Source organism: Mobula hypostoma, chromosome 12, assembly GCF_963921235.1.
Source record: "Mobula hypostoma chromosome 12, sMobHyp1.1, whole genome shotgun sequence".
Lineage (NCBI taxonomy): Eukaryota > Metazoa > Chordata > Chondrichthyes > Myliobatiformes > Myliobatidae > Mobula > Mobula hypostoma.
Genome location: NC_086108.1, coordinates 3039791 through 3059663, shown reverse-complemented (window position 1 = coordinate 3059663; position 19873 = coordinate 3039791). Strand labels below are relative to the sequence as shown.

Sequence of the window (19873 nt, the reverse complement as noted above, 5' to 3'; positions counted from 1 at the left end):
TTGGTGCAGCTTCCAACGTGAAACAGAGGGAGAGACAAAGAGTAATCAGATGAACTGTAACTATACAGTCATACACAGCTCATACTGTATGTACTATGTTTCGCAGCTTGGCCCCAGAGGAACGATGCTTTGTTTACCTGCACACAGGAATGACAGGAAAGTTGAAAGCAAACACTCACCTGCTCATATATCTCGATGGCTTTGGGATACTGCTCCAGCTGCGCGGCATATGTGGCGACTTTCAGCAAACACTTATTCGCAGAGCTGCGGAGCAAAACACAATCTGTAGGATTATATATATACACAATACACAAAACACAATCTGTAGGATTAATATATTCTCGAGCATTCCACACGATTTCTGCACCTAAACAAGAATAGTATCAGCTGATCTGCAGACCGCTGGAAAGAATCAATGAATAGAAACACTTAGTGTGATGTCATGGTGTTTGCCGAGCTTGGCGAATAGCTTGCAGACATTTCATCACCAGTTGAGGAGACATCCTCAGTGCGCAGTTGCTGGTGTTTCTCTCTGGGAGTGCTCGTGTTTATATAGCAACCACCCCCCCAACACGTAATGCATGGGAGTCTGTATAAACACAAACACTCCCAGAGAGAAAGGCCAACGACTACACACTGAGGGTGAAACCTCGGCTGCTGATGAAACGTCTGCAAGCTCAGCGAACACTAACATCTAATGCCTCAACTCGAGCTACCAACATTCACCACCATTTCTGTTCTTCAGCAAGAATGGCTAATATAAGGGCCATAACTTTCGAAAGCATAGGGGGATGCCAGAGGTATCTTTTTTGTATAGACATAGAGAGTGGTGGGTACGTGGAAATGCCTCGCCAGTGATGGCAGTAAAGGCAGATAAATTAAGGGCATTAAGAAATGCTTAGATAGGCATACGGATGATAGAAAAATGGAGGCCTATGTAGGAGGGAAGGGTTAGGCCAGGGATTCCCAACCTTTTAAATGCCTTGGACCAATATCAGAGTCAGGTTTAATATCACAGCAATATGTAGTGAAATTTGTTGCTTTTGCAGCAGCAGTACAATGTAATATACAATAATAAAAACTGAATTACAGCAGGTTATTTATACATGCACTTGTTCAACATAAATATTTACATAAAACATAAAAATAAATTTACTGTATATATATATATACACACACACATTATATATATATATATATATATACACACATACACACACACACACATATATATAAATTAATTAACTAGTTAAGTTAAAATAAGTAGCACAAGAGTAACTGAAATAAAAAAGTAGTGAGGTAGTGTACATGAGTTCAATGTCCAGTCAGAAATCAGGTGGCAGAGGGGAAGAAGCTGTTCCTGAATCGCTGAGTGTGTGTCTTCAGGCTCCTGCACCTCCTTCCTGATGGTAGCAATGAGAAGAAGGCATGACCTAGGTGAAAGGGGTCCTCAGTGTTGGACGTTGCCTTTCTGAAGTATCGCTCCTTGAAGGTGTCCTGGATGCTAGAGACCAATGCCCATGATGGAGTTCAGAACTTTCCGCAGCTTTATTAAGCAAGGAGTCTGATGACTCCAGGTTGGGAACCCCTGGGTTAACTGATCTTAGAGTTGGTTAAAGGAGGGAGCTGTAATGCTCCAGGTTCTAGAAATTGTAAGTAATAAGACTCTAATGTTTATTTTTGCAAACTGCAATCTGAGACTGAGGAATACTACAGATATTAGAAAATAGGTTCCAAGCCACTCACAATATTTACCTGTTCGATTCTTCACCCTTGTAGTAGTCCGCTGCTTGTTCATAGTGTGCGATTGCCTGAAAAATAAATTCATGCTGTGATGAGTCTCAGGTGGGAAATGACACATCATTAATGGGAAATCTCTGCAGGAACAAGGGAGTATTAGAACAGAAACAAATTAGTGATGGTAATATCGTGAAGAATCCCACCCACTCTGCTCACGGACTGTTTGTCCCACTCCCATCAGGGAGGAGGCTATGTAGTATCCATGCCAGGACCACCAGACTCAAAAGCAGTTACTCTCCCCGAGCAGAAAGGCTGATCAACACCTCCTCCCACTAACCTACCATCACCACTTGATCATTTCCTGTCTGTCACCCAATGTACAGCCACTCCTGTGCCTAGCGTCACTTTATGGACATTCAATCAATCTAGGTAAATACGGTACTGTGCAGTGGCTTGTCCTGCCGTGGCTTCTGGTCTTCTGACACAAGAAAGCCCTACCAATGGCTGGAAGTGGCAGGGCTGAGGGACGGCAGAGGTGCTGCTCATGGCTGCACCAGAAGAGGTGCTGAGCACAAGAGCAACAGAAGCAGAGGTCTATCACACCAGACAAGACCCAAGATGCAGACTGTGCAAGGAATCTGCTGAAACCACCCAGCACATAGTAGCAGGGTGCAAGATACAGGGAGGGATGGCACACACCAAACAGCACAACCAAGCTGCAGGAATTATGTACAGGAACATCTGTGCTGCATAGGGACTGGACACTCCCAAGTCCAAATGGGAAACACCTGAGAATGACAGAGCTAAGATCCTGTGAGACTTCCAAATACACACTGATAAGCAGGTACTGGCCAACCAACCAGACGGAGTGATACTGGACAAGGAACAGAAGAAAGCAATAATAAGAGATGTGGCAATCCTGAATGACAGTAGCATCAGGAGGAAAGAATACCAAAAGTACCAGGGTTTGAAAGAGCAGATAGGAAGGGTGTGGAAGGTTGAAGCCAGAGTAATCCCAGTGGTGATAGGGGCACTTGGATCTGTGAAACCTGGACTGGGAGATTAGCTCCAACAAGTCTCAGGAACAACAACTGAGATCTCAGTCCAGAAAAGTACGCTACAGGATACAGTACCAAACCCTCAAGCTCCCAGGGCTCTGGTAGAGGACCCAAGTGAAGGAAAAATACACACACACACCACCCATAAGAGGTGAGAAAAATAAATAAATAAAAAATAGGGTGGCCAAGACTTTTGTACAGTACCTGAGTAATTCTATGTATTGCACTGTACTGCTGCCACAAAATAAAAACAAATTTCATGAGATATGTGAGTGATGATAAACCTGATTCTGGTATGGATCTCTATTGAGGACTGAGAGTGGGGAGAGGAGAGAGAGAGGGGGGATCATGGCTGGGAAAGGGGAAGCAGCAGGAAATACTAGAGACACCTTTCGTAATGATCAATAAACCAATTGTTAATCAAATGACCTTTTCAAGGTGTGTCTGCATGCGCACCAAACACAACCCCCCCGCCCCTGCCGCTGGCACTCCCTCTCTGCCACCTGTCCCACACCCCTCTCGCGGCACTCTAACCTTGCCATTCCCAATATTCCTTGCTCCTGCCAGATTTACAGACTCGCTCTCTGCTCCACGTTGATACATACAGTACTGTGCAAAAGTCTTAGGCACCCTAGCTATATATACCCAAGACATTTGCACAGTACTGTGTAAAATATACTCTATATATTTATATTCATTGTGCTTTTCTTTTGTTATTATTATATTCTTGGACTGCATTGGAGCTGGAGTAACAATTATTTCTTTCTCCTTTACATTTGTGTACTGGCAATGACATCGAACAATCTTAAGTCTTGAAACCAACTTGATTCAGCTCCATCACAAAGACTCCTTAAACAGCTTTTCAAAGCCATGACCTCGCCTAGCTTGAAGACAAGGACACTTGGAAGCTGCCCTCCGAGACACAACCATCCTGACTTCACCATCACTGCGTCAAAGTCCTCGAACTCCCTCCCTGAAGTGTCACGTGGGCCCAGGTCACCAGACTCAGAGGTCAGTGTAAGTCCAGAGGTCAAGGCCCAAAGGTCAAGCCCGTAACCAGCATCGTGGGTGAAGTCAAAATCTGGAGGTTTTATGTCTGAGAATCTGGGGGGGGGGGGCAAGGTTTGGAGGCCTAGGGGCAACCTATCCTGGAGTCAGATGCATATCTGCGTGTGTGTATGAAAAAAAGTGGCTTGTTTTGCTGTTGACTATTTTTGTTTCCCAGCTTGATTGTGCTTTGCTGAACCTTATGGGCATACTATGTTGGCACTGGAACGTGTGGCGACACTTGCAGGCTGCCCACATCACATTCTTGGGTGTGTTGGTTGTTAACACACAAAACACATTTCACTGTATGTTTTGACGATATGTGATAAAAAAAAAATCTGAAACTAAGTGTTGTGGGGATTCTCACACTTGGAGTGCAGTGATTCACTAATGCAGCCCAATACCTTCAAGTACAACTTCCTTCCTTACTGCGCATTACACCGCTGGTGCTCAGGGCAGCAATGAAGGTCCTCCATCTCTGTGTGTCCTCTGCCATCTTCTCCATTGTGCCCCAGCTGTGTTTTAGGGGCCTCATTTCTGCCTCTACGGTACGGCACCAAGTTGTCTTTGATCTCCCATCTTTCCTCCGCTGTTCAGGGGACCAATGAAGGGTTGTCTTGATGATGGAGTCGGCCTCGTCACATGCCCAATCAACCTCCAAAGTTTCCTCATGATGATTGTGGCCTTGGTGACACAGAAGGAGAAGGGCGTGGTTGGAGATCAGTCGGAAAATACAGAGGATCTTCCGGAGGCTCATGCTGTGGAACGATGACAGCTTGGAAAGATCGCTCTCTGTCACGCGCCAGTATTCTGACGGGTACAATAGTGTGGACAGAACATTGCTCTGGTACTGCTTCACCTTGGCATGGATGCTTTGTCTGATCGATTCTCACATTTTAGTCATTGATCTGAAGATGTTTCTAGCTTTTGAGTCTGCACTGGATGTCGTCGTTAGTCCCACCATCTTGCTGAATGATGCTACCCTGTTAGGTGAATCTGCTGGTGCTGGGTAAGACAACGCCATGTGCCTTGACAGGAGGAGGAGACTCTACACCAAGGGTCAAGGTCTCAGACATTCTCCAGCTGAGTCCAACCTGCCAACCAAAGGTACACAGGTGCTGTGTGTATGTCATAGTAATGCCAGGTCATCCACAAAGTCGAAGTCTTCTAAAGTAGAGAGTAGAGTTCACCTAACACCTCTCTGCTTATCTTGCATGCCTCGAGTAAAAATCTATCCTTTCTTAAATGCATTTATTCACTTGACTTTTATTACCCACCTCCAAATCTTTATTCTGACAATCAAGGTGGCAGTTGATTGGTCAGATTGGGAAAAGATTGTAATCCAGACAGTATTTTATAATCGCAAACATGAGGAAATCTGCAGATGCTGGGATTTCAAGCAACACACATAAAAGTTGCTGGTGAACACAGCAGGCCAGGCAGCATCTCTAGGAAGAGGTACAGTCGTCGTTTCGGGCCGAGACCCTTCGTCAGGACTAACTGAAGGAAGAGCTAGTAAGAGATTTGAAAGTGGGAGGGGAAGGGGGAGATCCAAAATGATAGAAGACAGGAGGGGGAGGGATGGAGCCAAGAGCTGGACAGGTGATTGGCAAAAGAGATATGAGAGGATCATGGGACAGGAGGCCTAGGGAGAAAGGGGAAGGGGAGGAAAAGCCCAGAGGATGGACATGGGGTATAGTGAGAGGGACAGAGGGAGAAAAAGGAGAGAGAGAGAAATAATGTGTCTGTATATAAATAAATAACGGATGGGGTATGAGGGGGAGGTGGGGCATCAGTGGAAGTTTGAGAAGTCAATGTTCATGCCATCAGGTTGGAGGCTACCCAGACAAGTTGTTGTTGTTGTTCCTCCAACCTGAGTGTGGCTTCATCTTTACAGTAGAGGAGGCCGTGGATAGACATGTCAGAATGGGAATGGGACGTGGAATTAAAATGTGTGGCCACTGGGAGATCCTGCTTTCTCTGGCAGACAGAGCGCAGGTGTTCAGCGAAACGATCTCCCAGTCTAGTGTCAAGTCTCGCCAATATATAGAAGGCCACATCGGGAGCACTGAACACAGTATATCACCCAGCCGACTCACAGGTGAAGTGTTGCCTCACCTGGAAGGACTGTCTGGAGCCCTGATTAGTAGTGAGGGAGGAAGTGTAAGGGCATGTGTAACACTTGTTCCGCTTACAAGCATAAGTGCCAGGAGGGAGATCCGTGGGGAGGGATGGGGGGGGATGAATGGTCAAGGGAGTCGCGTAGGGAGCGATCCCTGCGGAAAGCAGAGAGAGAGGGGGAGGGAAAGATGTGCATAGTGGTGGGATCCCGTTGGAGGTGGTGGAAGTTATGGAGAATTATATGTTGGACCCGGAGGCTGGTGGGGTGGTAGGTGAGGACAAGGGGAACCCTATTCCTAGTGGGGTGGCGGGATGATGGCGTGAGAGCAGATGCGTGAAATGGGGGAGATGCGTTTGAGAGCAGAGTTGATGGTAGAGGAAGGGAAGCCCCTTTCTTTAAAAAAGGAAGACATCTCCTTCATCCCGGAATGAAAAACCTCATCCTGAGAGCAAATGCAGCGGAGATGGAGGAATTGCGAGAAGGGGATGGCATTTTTGCAAGAGACAGGGTGAGAAGAGGAAAAGTCCAGATAGCTGTGAGAGTCAGTAGGCTTATAGTAGACATCAGTAGATAAGCTGTCTCCAGAGATAGAGACAGAAAGATCTAGAAAGGGGAGGGAGGTGTCGGAAATGGACCAGATCAACTTGAGGGCAGGGTAAAAGTTGGAGGCAAAGTTAATGAAGTCAATGAGCTCAGCATGCGTGCAGGAAGCAGCGCCAATGCAGTCGTCGATGTAGCGAAGGAAAAGTGGGGGACAGATACCAGAATAGGTTTGGAACATAGATTGTTCCACAAAGCCAACAAAAAGGCAGGCATACTCACAATGCACTGGAGGAACTTAGCGGGTCAGTCAGCATCAGTTGAAAAGATTAGTCGACGTTTCGGGCCGAAACCCTTCGTCAAGACTGAAGGAAGAACTTTGGGGAGGGTTTGAAGAATGCTGGTAGTTGAAAAAAACAGTAATTTGAAAGACAAAGGGGTGGGGGAGGGGAAGCAGGGAGGTGATTGGCAGGAGAACAATGCGCAGTAGTAGAAAGAGGCGGAACTATGAGGGAGGTGATGTGAAATGGGGATAGAGGAAGGGAGGGGGAGGGAATTACCAGAAGTTGGAGAATTCTATGTTCATACCAAGGGGCTGGAGACTACGTAGACGGTATATGAGGTGTTGAAAAGGTAGGCATAGCTGGGACCCATACGGGTGCTCATGGCTACATCTTTAGTTTGGAGGAAGTGGGATGAGCCAAAGGAGAAATTATTAAGAGTAAGGACTAAATCCGCTAGATGGAGCAGAGTGGTGGTAGAGGGGAACTGGTTAGGTCTGGAATCCTTCCTGATGGGGGATGGAAGTATATAGGGACTGGACATCCGTGGTGAAAATAAAGCAGTGGGGATTTTATAAGTATTTTATAATAATCAGATATACCGAGTGGCCTCCTGTTCCTAATAAAGTGGCCACTGAGTTTATGGTCACAGTCTTCTGCTGATATAGACCATCCACTTCAAGGTTTTGACGTGTATTCAGAGGTAATTTTCAGCACACCACTGTGGTAAGGCGTGATTTTGAGTTACTGTTGCCTTCCTGTCAGCTTGAACTAGGCTGGCCACTCTCTGCTGACCTCTCTCATTAACAAGGCATTTCCAACCATAGAACTGTCGTCACTGGATTTTTCTTGTTTATCACACCATTCGCTCTAAACTCTAGAGCAGGGGTTCCCATGGTCCCCTTGGTTAACGGTAGGGAGTCAATGGCAGAAAAAAGATTGGAAACCTCTGTTCTAGAGACTGTTGTGCATGAAAATATATCAAGTTATACCACGATTGGCCAATTAGATACTTGCATTAACGAACAGGTGTACCTAAACAAGTGGCCACTGAGAGTAGATTAAATGGACCTTTCCTTTCGTTCCTCAAATTTAATTTCCCTAGGTGTCAGGATTAGATTTGCATTGGCACCTCTGACTAAACTACAGGCCTGGGGCTTCTAGTAATAAAACCACTGCTAGACTTACACCGTTAGCAGGTAGAGGCAAAGAAATCTATTTCCCTTCATGGAGAAACTCCATTAACCTGACCCACCTGGAAGGCTGGCATCTTATAGCCACACCAGTAAAATGCCTCGAGGCACTCAGCACAATGTTAGGCTGTTGCTCAGCTCTTGTGCAAAAAATACATGGAGCCCAGGCATGTAGAAGTGAAGAAAACACAAAAACTAAGCAGCATGAAATCCATCCAAATTATGTTTCATTTATTGCAGCATCTGAATGTTGTAGGTCAGGTACCAAACATAATTTAAAGATTAGCTTTATTTATCACATGTACATCGAAACATGTTCACCAGATTGATTCTTGGGATGGCAGGACTTTCATATGATGAAAGACTGGATCGACTAGGCTTATACTCGCTGGAATTTAGACGATTGAGGGGGGATCTTATTGAAACATATAAAATTCTAAAGGGATTGGACAGGCTAGATGTAGGAAGATTGTTCCCGATGTTGGGGAAGTCCAGAACGAGGGGTCACAGTTTGAGGATAAAAGGGAAGCCTTTTAGGACCGAGATGAGGAAAAACTTCTTCACACAGAGAGTGGTGAATCTGGGGAATTCTCTGCCACAGGAAACAGTTGAGGCCAGTTCATTGGCTATATTTAAGAGGGAGTTAGATATGGCCCTTGTGGTTAAAGGGATCGGGGGGTATGGAGAGAAGGCAGATACAGGGTTCTGAGTTGGATGATCAGCCATGATCATACTGAATGGCAGTGCAGGCTCGAAGGGCCAAATGGCCTACTCCTGCACCTATTTTTTATGTTTCTATGAAACATACAGTGAAATGCGTTGTTCACGTCAACAGCAACCAAAAGTCCAAGGATGTGCTGGGTGCAGTCTGCAAATGCTGTCATACTTCTAGCGCCAACATAGCATGCTCACTACCTCACTAACCTGTACGTCTTTGGACTGTGGGAGGAAACCAGAGCACCCGGAGGAAACCCGCGCAGTCGCAGGGAAAATGTACTAACTCCTTACAGCCAGCAGCAGGAATTGAACTGCATCGCTGGCGCTATAAGTGTTACACTAGCCGCTACAGTATCATGCCACCATTTATTGATTTATTAGGAGGTGAATATCACTGGCTTTTAATTATTCATCCCCAAATGCCTCTGGGTTAAGACCCTCAACAGTCAACTACATTTTGATGAGCCTGGAGTCACACAGAGTCCACTTTCAACCCATGGACTCTACAATCCGTTCTCAGTATTATTTACTAACTATTTTTATTTGCACAATTAGTCTTTTGCACATTGGTTGCCAGTCTTATGTGTAGTTTTATTTTATTGATGGTTGCTTTTGCCTGCAAAAAAAATGTATCCCAGGGTAGTATATGGTGACACGTACTGTACGTACTTTGAACATCAAGCCAGATCAGGACACAGTGGTGGCCCGGCAGTTAAATTAATGGATCAGTAAGGCAGACTGGGGCTACATCTGCATAAGGACAAAGTTCAAATCACATTTATTATCTTTCTTTCCAAATCTTTTTATTGTTATATTATACAGAAAAAATAACATGAGTACATTGAGGTAATGTCTTAAAAAAGACATTATCTTAAAGATTGAAAAAAAATTTTGTGATAACAGAAAAAACCTACTAAGCAGAAAAGTGAGAAAAAAAAGAACCCATTAGGTGTACAACCCCGCAGTCATGTGTCATACAAAAAGCTTCTGAAAAATAATCATCAAACTGCTAGCAAGAAAAGAAAATATGCTAAAAAATTTACAATTAGATCGTGGAAAGATTACATCAATTAGCTCAAATGATAATAACAAGCAAATAAGCCCCATTTTTTCTCAAAATCAAATAAAGGTTCAAAGGTTCGACTTCTAATTTTCTCCAAACTAAGGCATAGCATCACTTGAGAGACCGTTGTGACAAAGTGGGAGCCGATGTATCCTTCCACTTCAACAAAATGGCCCTCCTAGCAATGCAACAAATGCAATAACATGTTGGTCAGACACAGAAATACCATGAATATTTTGAGGAATTTTTCCAAAAAGCAGAGTTAATTTATTAGGTTGTAGATTAATTTTAAGTGCTTTAGAGATTGTTGAAAAAACCAACTTCCAGAACTGTTGCAATATAGAACAAAACCAAAACATATGTGTCAGTGTAGCTAGCTCAGTTTTACATCTATCACAATGACTATCAACATTAGAAAAGATTTTAGAAAGTCTCTCCTTCGTCAAATGATAATGATGTGCAATTTTAAATTGAATCAATAAATGGCTAGCACAAATTGAAGAAGAGTTAGCCAACTTCAAAATTCACATTCAATCCTCCATCATAAGAGTCAAATTAAGTTCCTTTTCCCAATCCTGTTTAATCTTAGATAAAGGACGCTTATCCCATTGTAATAATAAATTATAAATTCTTTATTGCATTTGTTACATTGATAGCTAGGAGGGCCATTTTGTTGAAGTGGAAGGATGCATCAGCTCCCACTTTGTCACAATGGTTCTCTCAAGTGATGCTATGTCTTAGTGTGGAGAAAATTAGAGGTCGAACCTTTGAACCTTCATTTGATTTTGAGAACAGATGGGGCTCATTTGCTCATTATTATCATTTGAGTTAGTTGATATAATTTTTCCACGATCTAACTGTAAATTTTTTAGTATATTTTCTTTTCTTGTTGGTGGTTTGATGTTTATTTTTAGAAGCTTTTTGTATGATGCATGACTCCAGGGTTGTACACCTAATGGGTTCTTTTTCTCTCTCTCACTTTTCTGCTTAGTAGGTTTTTTTTGTTATCACAAAATTTTTTTCAATCTTTAAGATAATGTCTTTTTTGATACATTGTAAGTGTTGTTACTTCAATGTACTCTTGTTATTTTTCCTGTATAATATAACAATAAAAAGATCTGAAAATAAATTATAAATTCTTCCAATAGAACCCTTAATCAAAGAATTCATACTCATAATAGTATCTAACAGGTCAGCCTCCAATATGTAAGGAAAATTACTTAAATATTTTTTGTAAAAAATGTCTAACTTGAAGGTATTGCAGAAAGTATATGTATGAAAGAGAATATTTATCAATTAATTGTTCAAAAGACATCAATCTTCTTCAAATAAATCCAAAAAAGAATTAATACTTTTATTTTTCCAAAGTAAAAAAATTGGATCACTCAAAGAAGGCTTAAAAAAGTAATTTTGATAAACTAAACTACAAAGTTTAAATTTTTTAAGATTAAAAAAATTGCGGAACTGGAGCCAAATTTGTAAAGAACACTTAATCACAGGATATAGGTTTAATTGAACAACTTCAACTAATTGCATAGGTAAAGGAGCTCCCAATAACGAGGTTAAATAAAACTGTTTTACAACTTTCAGTTCCAGGTCTACCCAAATTGGCCAATCACTCTTATCAATACAGTATAACCAAAAAGACATGTATCGCACATTAACAGCCCAATAATACATTCTTAGATTAGGCAAAGCAAGACCGCCATGTTTTTTCAATTTTTGTAAGTGACATTTACTAATTCTTGGTCTTTTATTATTCCAAATAAAAGATAAAATAATAGAATCAATCCCATCAAAAAACTTCCTAGTCAAAAAAACAGGAATATTCTGAAATAAATATAAAAATTTTGGTAAAATCATCATTTTAACTATAAGAATACGACCAACAAGTGAAAATGTAAGTGGACTCCATCTACTAAATAAATACTTCATAGAGTCTACTAAAGGAACAAAATTGGCTTTATAAAGATCCTTTTATTTTTTAGTAATTATAATATCTAAATAGCTAAAAGAGTCTGCGACTTTAAAAAGAGTATTATCATATATAGAGACAGAATCATTTAAAGGAAACAATTCACTTTTATTAAAATTTATTTTATATCCTGAAAAACCTCCAAATTCATTAAATAATTTTAGCAAGGCAGGAATGGATTCGTCAGGGTTAGATATATAAACCAATAAATCTTCAGCGTAAAGAGAGATCTTATGCATGGTCTCATTCACAAAAATCCCATTGATATTTTTAACGTCACAAAGAGCAATAGCAAGGGGTTCTAATATTAAGTTAAACAACAAAGGACTTAATGGACAGCCTTGCCTTGTCCCCCATGAAAGCTGAAAAAAAGGAGACCTACAATTGTTAGTAACAACAGTAGCAATAGGGGCTTTATATATCATTTTAATCCAATTATTAAAATTAGCACCAAAGCCAAATTTCTCTGAAACATTGAATAAATATTTCCATTCGACTCGATCGAACGCTTTTTCAGCATCCAAAGATACAACACATTGTGGAGTTTTAAAAGAGGATGAATAAATAATGTTAAATAGTCTCCGAACATTATTTGAAAAAGAATAGCGACCCTTTATAAGGTCTGTTTGATCTTTAAAAATAATTTTACCCAAAATATTCTCCAACCAATTGGTCATTATCTTTGACAGAATCTTAGCGTCAACATTCAGTAATGAAATAGGTCTATATGAATCACAGTCAGTAGGATCTTTATCTTTTTTAAGAATTAAAGAAAAAGAAGTCTCATAAAAAGTAGAGGGTAAGTCACCTTTCACAAAAGAATCCTTAAACATTTCCAAGCATATACGGAGAAAGCAACTTTCCAAATTTTTTCTAAAATTCTACAGGATAGCCATCAAGTCCTGGGGACTTACCAGATTGCATTGAAAAAATAGCTTTATGAATTTCGGATTCAGTGATCAAGAGTTTTTTGATCCTCAGCCGAGATTTTAGGAAAAACAATCTTTTGTAAAAAAGCATTCATTTCAGAAGAATCTAACGGACATTGAGATTTATAAAGTTCAGCATAAAAATCTTGAAAAATCTTATTAATTTCTTCATATTCCTGAGCTAAGGTACCATCTTTCTTAAGAATTTTCATGATTTGCCTTTTGGCTGCAGCCATTTTTAATTGAGATGCCAGCAGTTTATTATTTTTACCTCCAAACATAAAATTGGCTCTTTAACTTAAGCAAATATCCTCCAATGGGATGAGTTAATAACAGGTTATATTGTGATTGAAGTTCCACCCTTTGTTTAAATAAATCAGTATTGGGGGAACTTGCATAGATATCATCTAAATCTTTAATTTGTTTTGAAATTCTATCTAATTCTGCTTTAGTTTGTTTTTTAAATTTAGCTGAATAAGAAATAATCTGACCACGTAAAAATGCTTTAAATGTATCCCATATAACTAATTTAGACATACCCCCTATATCATTAAAAAGCAAACATTCTTTTATCTGCGTTTCAATGAAACTGACAAAGTCAGAATTTTGCAATAATGTCTGGGACATGCGCCAAGGTGGGCGGACAAGAATGACATCATCAAATTCAAAAGACAAACTCAGAGGCGCATGATCAGATATAGCAATAGCGTCATATTCGCAAGTTTTAACATTAGGCAAGAAGCAGGGATTGATTATAATATAATCTATCCTGGAATATTTTTTATAAACATGTGAGAAGAAAAAATATTCTCTATTATCGGGATGAAGATACCTCCACAAATCAATCAATGCAAAATCAATCAAAAAGGAATTAATAAATGATGTGGATCAATTTGGAAGTCACTGATTGGTTGAACTCTTATCAATCATAGGATTTAAGCAGCAGTTAAATTCCCCGCCCATTATCAGCATATATTCATTTAAATCAGGCAGTAAAGTAAATACATTTTAAAAAAAGGATCATCTAAGTTAAGACCATACAAATTAACCAAAACAATTTTTCTGTTACAGATTGTTCCTTTAATAATTAAAAATCTACCATTAGAATCTGATTCAATATCCTCTTGAATAAATATATTAGGTTTAATAAAAATAGACACGCCTTTTGTTTTACTCTGAGAAGTAGAGTGGAATTGCAAACCATTCCACCATCCAAAAAATCTATTTTGATCTCCCGCCCTGATATGTGTCTCTTGAGCAAAAATTATATCAGGTTGAAATCGGCTAATAATTTTAAAAGTCTTTTTTCGTTTAATAGGATGATTCCAATCATATACATTCCAACTTATTATATTAATCCGTTTAAATACCATACTATAATTTTATTCTACTTTATACAAACCCCCTTTCCAGAAAAATTGGGATATTTTCCAAAATGCAATAAAAAAACTGTGATATGTTAATTCACGTGAACCTTTATTTAACTGACAAAAGTACAAAGAGAAGATTTTCAATAGTTTTACTGACCAACTTAATTGTATTTTGTAAACATACACAAATTTAGAATTTGATGGCTGCAACACACTCAAAAGTTGGGACAGAGGCATGTTTACCATTGTGTTACATCACCTTTCCTTTTAATAACACTTTTTAATCGTTTTGGACCTGAGGATACTAATTGTAGTAGATTTGCAATTGGAAATTTTGTCCATTCTTGCTTGATATAAGACTTCAGCTGCTCACCAGTCCGTGGTCTCCGTTGTCTGATTCTCCTCTTCATGATGCACCATACATTTTCAATAGGAGATAGATCTGGACTGGCAGCAGGCCAGTCAGGCATACGCACTCTGTGTCTACAAAGCCACGCTGTTGTAGCCCATACAGAATGTGGTCTGGCATTGTCCTGCTGAAATAAGCATGGACGTCCCGGGAAGAGACGTCGCCTTGATGGCAACATATGTCTCTCTAAAATCCTAATGTACGCCTCAGAGTCAATGGTACCTTCACATACATGCAACTCACCCATGCCGTGGGCACTGATGCACCCCCATACCATCACAGATGCTGGCTTTTGCACCTTTCACCGATAACAATCTGGATGGTTGTTTTCATCTTCGGCACGGAGAACTCGGCGCCCGTTTTTTCCAAAAACTAGCTGAAATGTGGACTCATCTGAGCACAGCACATGGTTCCACAGTCTTTCGGTCCATCTGAGATGAGCTCGGGCCCAGAGAACTCACTGGCGTTTCTGCATAGAGTTGATGTACAAATCCCATTTCCTCCTTGCATAATACAGTTTCAAATTGCATTTCTGGATGCAGCGACGGACTGTGTTGAGTGACAATGGTTTTCCGAAGTACTCCCGAGCCCAGCTGGCTATAATTGTCACAGTAGCATGAAGGTTTCTTAGGCAGTGCCACCTGAGGGCTTGAAGATCACGCGCATTCAACAGTGGTTTCCGAACTTGCGCTTTACGCACTGAGATGTCTCTGAATTCTCTGAATCTTTTCACAATATTATGTACTGTAGATGTTGAAAGACCTAAATTCTCTGCAATTTTGCATTGAGAAATGTTCCTTTTGAACCGACTAACAATTCTCTCACAAATTTTGGCACAAAGGGGTGAGCCACGACCCATCCTTGCTTGCAAAGACCGAGCCTTTGATGGACGCTACTTTTATATCCAGTCATGACACCTCACCTGCTACCAATTAGCCGGCTTAATGTGGAGTCTTCCAAACCGGTGTTACTTGAATATTCTGTGCACTTTTCAATCTTATTTTAACTCTGTCCCAACTTTTGTTGAGTGTGTTGCAGCCACCAAATCCTAAATTTGTGTATATTTACAAAATACAATTAAGTTGGTCAGTAAAACTATTGAAAATCTTTTCTTTGTACTTTTGTCAGTTAAATAAAGGTTCACGTGAATTAATATCTCACGGATTTTTGTTTTTATTGCATTTTGGAAAATATCCCAACTTTTCTGGAAATGGCGTTTGTACATGAACAGAGCACATACCAATACGGGATGATCAAAGATGGCGGTGATGAAGAATACAACCACATAAAAAACACGCATGCTCCGGAACCACCCAACGGGTAAAAACTCCTAACTCTAAACCCACCCACCCACACCCGGAAGCCCGAAAAAGGCAAGCGATCTATGATAGAGTTCAAAGCTACTGACCGCTCTATCTGTGTTTTCTTTCCCTCCCCCCAGTTAGTAAAAAGGTAGAGTGACCTTGTAAAAAAAACAATAAAGTCTTAGCAAAAAAAGGTATTTACATTCCATCAACTAATAAATAAGAACCAAAATAATGTTATCTCTTAGAGAGAAAAACCAGCGCCATCTTTAAGTTTAATATTAATTCCCTAAAAAAGCTTTAAATTCAATTATAAAATGTTATAATAAAACAGAAAATATACATAAAAAGCCCTATTAATAGGAAAAAACTACCAATTAGCTGATTAAAAAAAGAAACAAACCAAGTATTAAGTTAAAGGAACAAATCCCCCTATCTTCTTCTCTCAGTCGTCGAATGTTCAGATGATCATTTAGACAGACATACTTAAGCCATAAATCTTTCCAAAGGAAAACCAACAGTATGCAATAATGAACAACTCTCCTTGTCTTCTTTAATTAGTCTCTCAATGAAATATACAAATGACCTTCATAAATCTTCTTTCCGAAATGCGAATAATATACAGATAGCCAAATAGCCTTTCAGATAGTTCATTCAGCAGCGGCGTCAGTAACAGTGGCGGGTATAGCCTGAACAAAGTCCAGTGCAGCTTTTGGATCAAAAAAAGTACGAGGAGGAGAATTAGCAGGAAAAAACTTTAATTCTTGTCGGGTACCTCAAAGAGGGAAAAAGTTTTTTTATCATATGCTTGTTTCATTACCAGGGCAAATTTTGATCTTTGTTCCATTATCTCCCTTGGATAATCTTCGTAAAAGCAGAGCTCAGATTCCACAGATCTAAAACTCTGTTTTCTTGCCTGTCGCATTATTTGATCTTTAATTTTAAAGTGATGAAAGCAAATCAGAACAGATCTTGGTTTACTAGAATCCTTCAATTTCGAGATAAATGCCCTGTGTGCCCTTTCTATAGCAGGCGGCTTTGACAGAACGGTGGGAAATAAAGTGTGGAAAAGCTTACCAAAGTAAGCAGTAAGTATCTTCAGCTCCTTCTTGCAGCCCAACAATTTGTATATTCCTTCGTCGAGTCATAGTTTCCAGGTCTATAATCTTATTTTGATATCTTTCCAAACGAGTTGTAGCTTCAGACAACTTTTGCTTAGTTAGCTTCAATTCCTCTTCACGTGTAATAACTTGAATTTCCAGGTCATTATGTTTTCCCAGAAATGACTTCATTTCATTACTATTCTTTTCGAGTTGGTCTTTAATTGATCCATTCTGATCCTTAATTGAATTCAGTGTCCAAATGATATCTTCAGCCCACGATGGCATTTCATCAGATCTTTCCTTTTGCACCTTTCCTTTCCCATTACCTTTATCACTGAGTTCAGGTAAATTCTTCCCACTTCTCATAGACATATTGTTCCCCCTCAAGAATCAGCAAGTAAAAATTTTAAATTCAAAGCTTAAACTAGAGGGAGAGTAAGAAAACTAAAAGCAGCACAAAAATACTGCTACTCCATCTGCAGACAGGGGCTGTCCTCAATCACATTTATTATCCAAGTATGTATACATTATATAATGAGATTTGTCTCCCTAGAGGCAGCCACAAAACAAAGAAACCAAAACCATCAAACACCCAATGTGCAGAGAGAAAAAAAATGAATCATGCAAACAATAAAAGTACGTAAATAGCTCAGAAGTCAGATCAGAGGTGGGTCCTCAGACACAAAGCCTGGAGGAGGCCACAACCTCTGCCTCAGTTCTGTGCAGACCCAAGTAACCTGGAAAAATATTGACTACTAATGGACTACTGTAACCAATTCCACAACCTACAAGCTCATTGTCAATATTCACAGTATTATTTTACACATCGGCTGTTTGCCGTGTTTTTCATAAATTCTATTGTATTCTTTATTTACCTGTAAATACCTGCAAGAAAATGAATCTCAAAGTAGTATATGGCAACAAACTATATGGCAATCATTATCATTATGTCGTACATGATGTGGGCGATGATCGTCTATTCATGACCATGACTGTTCCTGACAAGTTCTTCTACAGAAATGGTTTACCATTGCCAATGGCATGAATATCGACTTCTCTAACTTCTGCTAATGCCCCACCTCCCCCACATACCCCATCCGTTATTTATTTGTATACACACATTCTTTCTCTCAATCTCCTTTTTCTCCCTCTGTCCCTCTGACTATACCCCTTGCCCATCCCCTGAGGTCCCCCTGCTTGTCTTTCTCCCCGGACCTCCTGTCCCATGATCCTCTCATATCCCCTTTGCCTATCACCTGTCCAGCTCTTGGCTCCACCCCTCCCCCCGCCATCTTCTCCTAGCATTTTGGATCTCCCCCTCCCCCTCTCAAATCTCTTACTAACTCTTCCTTCAGTTAGTCCTGACGAAGGGTCTCGGCCTGAAACGTCGACTGTACCTCTTCCTAGAGATGCTGCCTGGCCTGCTGCGTTCACCAGCAACTTTGATGTGTGTTGCTTGAATTTCCAGCATCTGCAGAATTCCTGTTGTTTGCGTTCAATAAAAAAAAAAATCTACTTTTTGAACTTTGGTATTTTTCAGGCGAGAAAACTTCATATCTGGTCTGGCCTAAGTGCAATTGCAGACCCATCAATGAAATGGACTCGAATCCACTGGATATCTCATCTACCTGCAGCACAGCTATACTATTACTTCAACCTTTCAAACAACTGATCAACAGCAGATGGATCAGCTGGCATCGGTCTTGGACAGGGCAGAGTAGCCTCAGTCCAGTCAAGCTTGCAAAATCCGCCTCATCAACACCTAGATACTGATGTCTGAATTAGAGGAGTGATCACTCAGTCACTGACATTGCAAGGTAACGATTTCAGGTAGAACGTACCAGTCTGCTCTTTTGCATTCACTGGCACAACAGACCCAGAGGCACACAGGGAGGGAGGGAGGGAGCCAAATGAAGGCTGCAGGTCCCACATGGTCCCAGAGCTTCAGGACAAACAGAATCACCTCCCGCTACCATAGTGATGGTGGCACAGTAGCACAGTGGTTAGCGTAATGCTATTACAGCACTAGCAAGCCAGGTTTAATTCCCTGTAAGGAGTTTATATGTTCTCTCTGTGACCGTGTGGACTTCCTCCCATTGCTACAATTCCCTCCCACGTTGCAAAGACATACAGGTTGGTAGGTTAATTGGTCAATGGGGGTAATCAGGCAGGGGGTGGGGGGTCATTGGGCCAGAAGGGCCTGTTATCATGCTGAATCTCCAAATGCCACCTACCACCCTTCAGTAGACAAATTAGTTCTCTTCCGTACTGAGCAATATATCAAAGCATCACAGGTGCAGAACGAAAAAGCAAAATAACCCAGAACGTGAAGAACATGCAGCTTATTGGACACTTACTTTCTCGATGTCCACCAGCTCGCTCTCGTAAATTTCTGCTATTGATATATGATGCTTTGCTGCAATTGTAAACCGACCCTAAACACAGACAGAGACTTTAATCAGAAACTAGCACTTACAAAATAGAAAGAACACGAAGTCTAGCCTCATTATAATTAGTCACATGGGTGTTACGGTGCGTGTGGATTCGTTGGACTACAGCTCTAATAAACAAACAAATATCCAAATACAAGATTGAGGACAACTGCCCTTTTAATGGGCCAACCCATTCACAATGGACCAGTGGATAGCCATCACCGCGACTGTTAGAAAACTGTCAGACAATTTGACAGAATAGCTGTCACAAAGCCATTTCCTTCATTGAAAAGGACAACTATGAAGCAGTATCATCATCATGTGCATAATGTGTGGGCAATCATTATCTTTCCATGAGCATGATTGTTATTGGTAAACTCTTCTACCGAAGTGGTTTGTCTTTACAAGATGGGTGACTCCAGCCATTATCAATCCTCTTCAGAGATTATCTGCCTGGTGTCAGTAGTCACGTAACCAGGACTTGTGATATGCACCACCTGATCATACAACCATCCACCACCTGATCCCATGGTTTCAAAGGATGACCTGCAGGCTAGCAGAGGAAAGGAGCACCTTACCCCTTCTTCGGT

The 19873-nt window shown here is 40.8% G+C and overlaps 1 protein-coding gene across 2 annotated transcripts in view; it reads right to left on the bottom strand.

Moving 5' to 3' along the window:
- Positions 1–19873, bottom strand: part of napab (N-ethylmaleimide-sensitive factor attachment protein, alpha b) — a 76042-nt gene that overhangs the window by 18662 nt on the left and 37507 nt on the right. The window contains exons 5-7 of one of the 2 annotated variants that reach the window (XM_063063496.1): positions 19209–19286; positions 1756–1811; positions 180–264 (exon numbers count right to left, since the gene is read on the bottom strand). In XM_063063496.1, the coding sequence (XP_062919566.1) occupies positions 180–264; positions 1756–1811; positions 19209–19286 (219 nt within the window). The remainder of the gene's footprint in view (positions 1–179; positions 265–1755; positions 1812–19208; positions 19287–19873) is intronic. The other variant, XM_063063498.1, reaches the window with a different exon arrangement.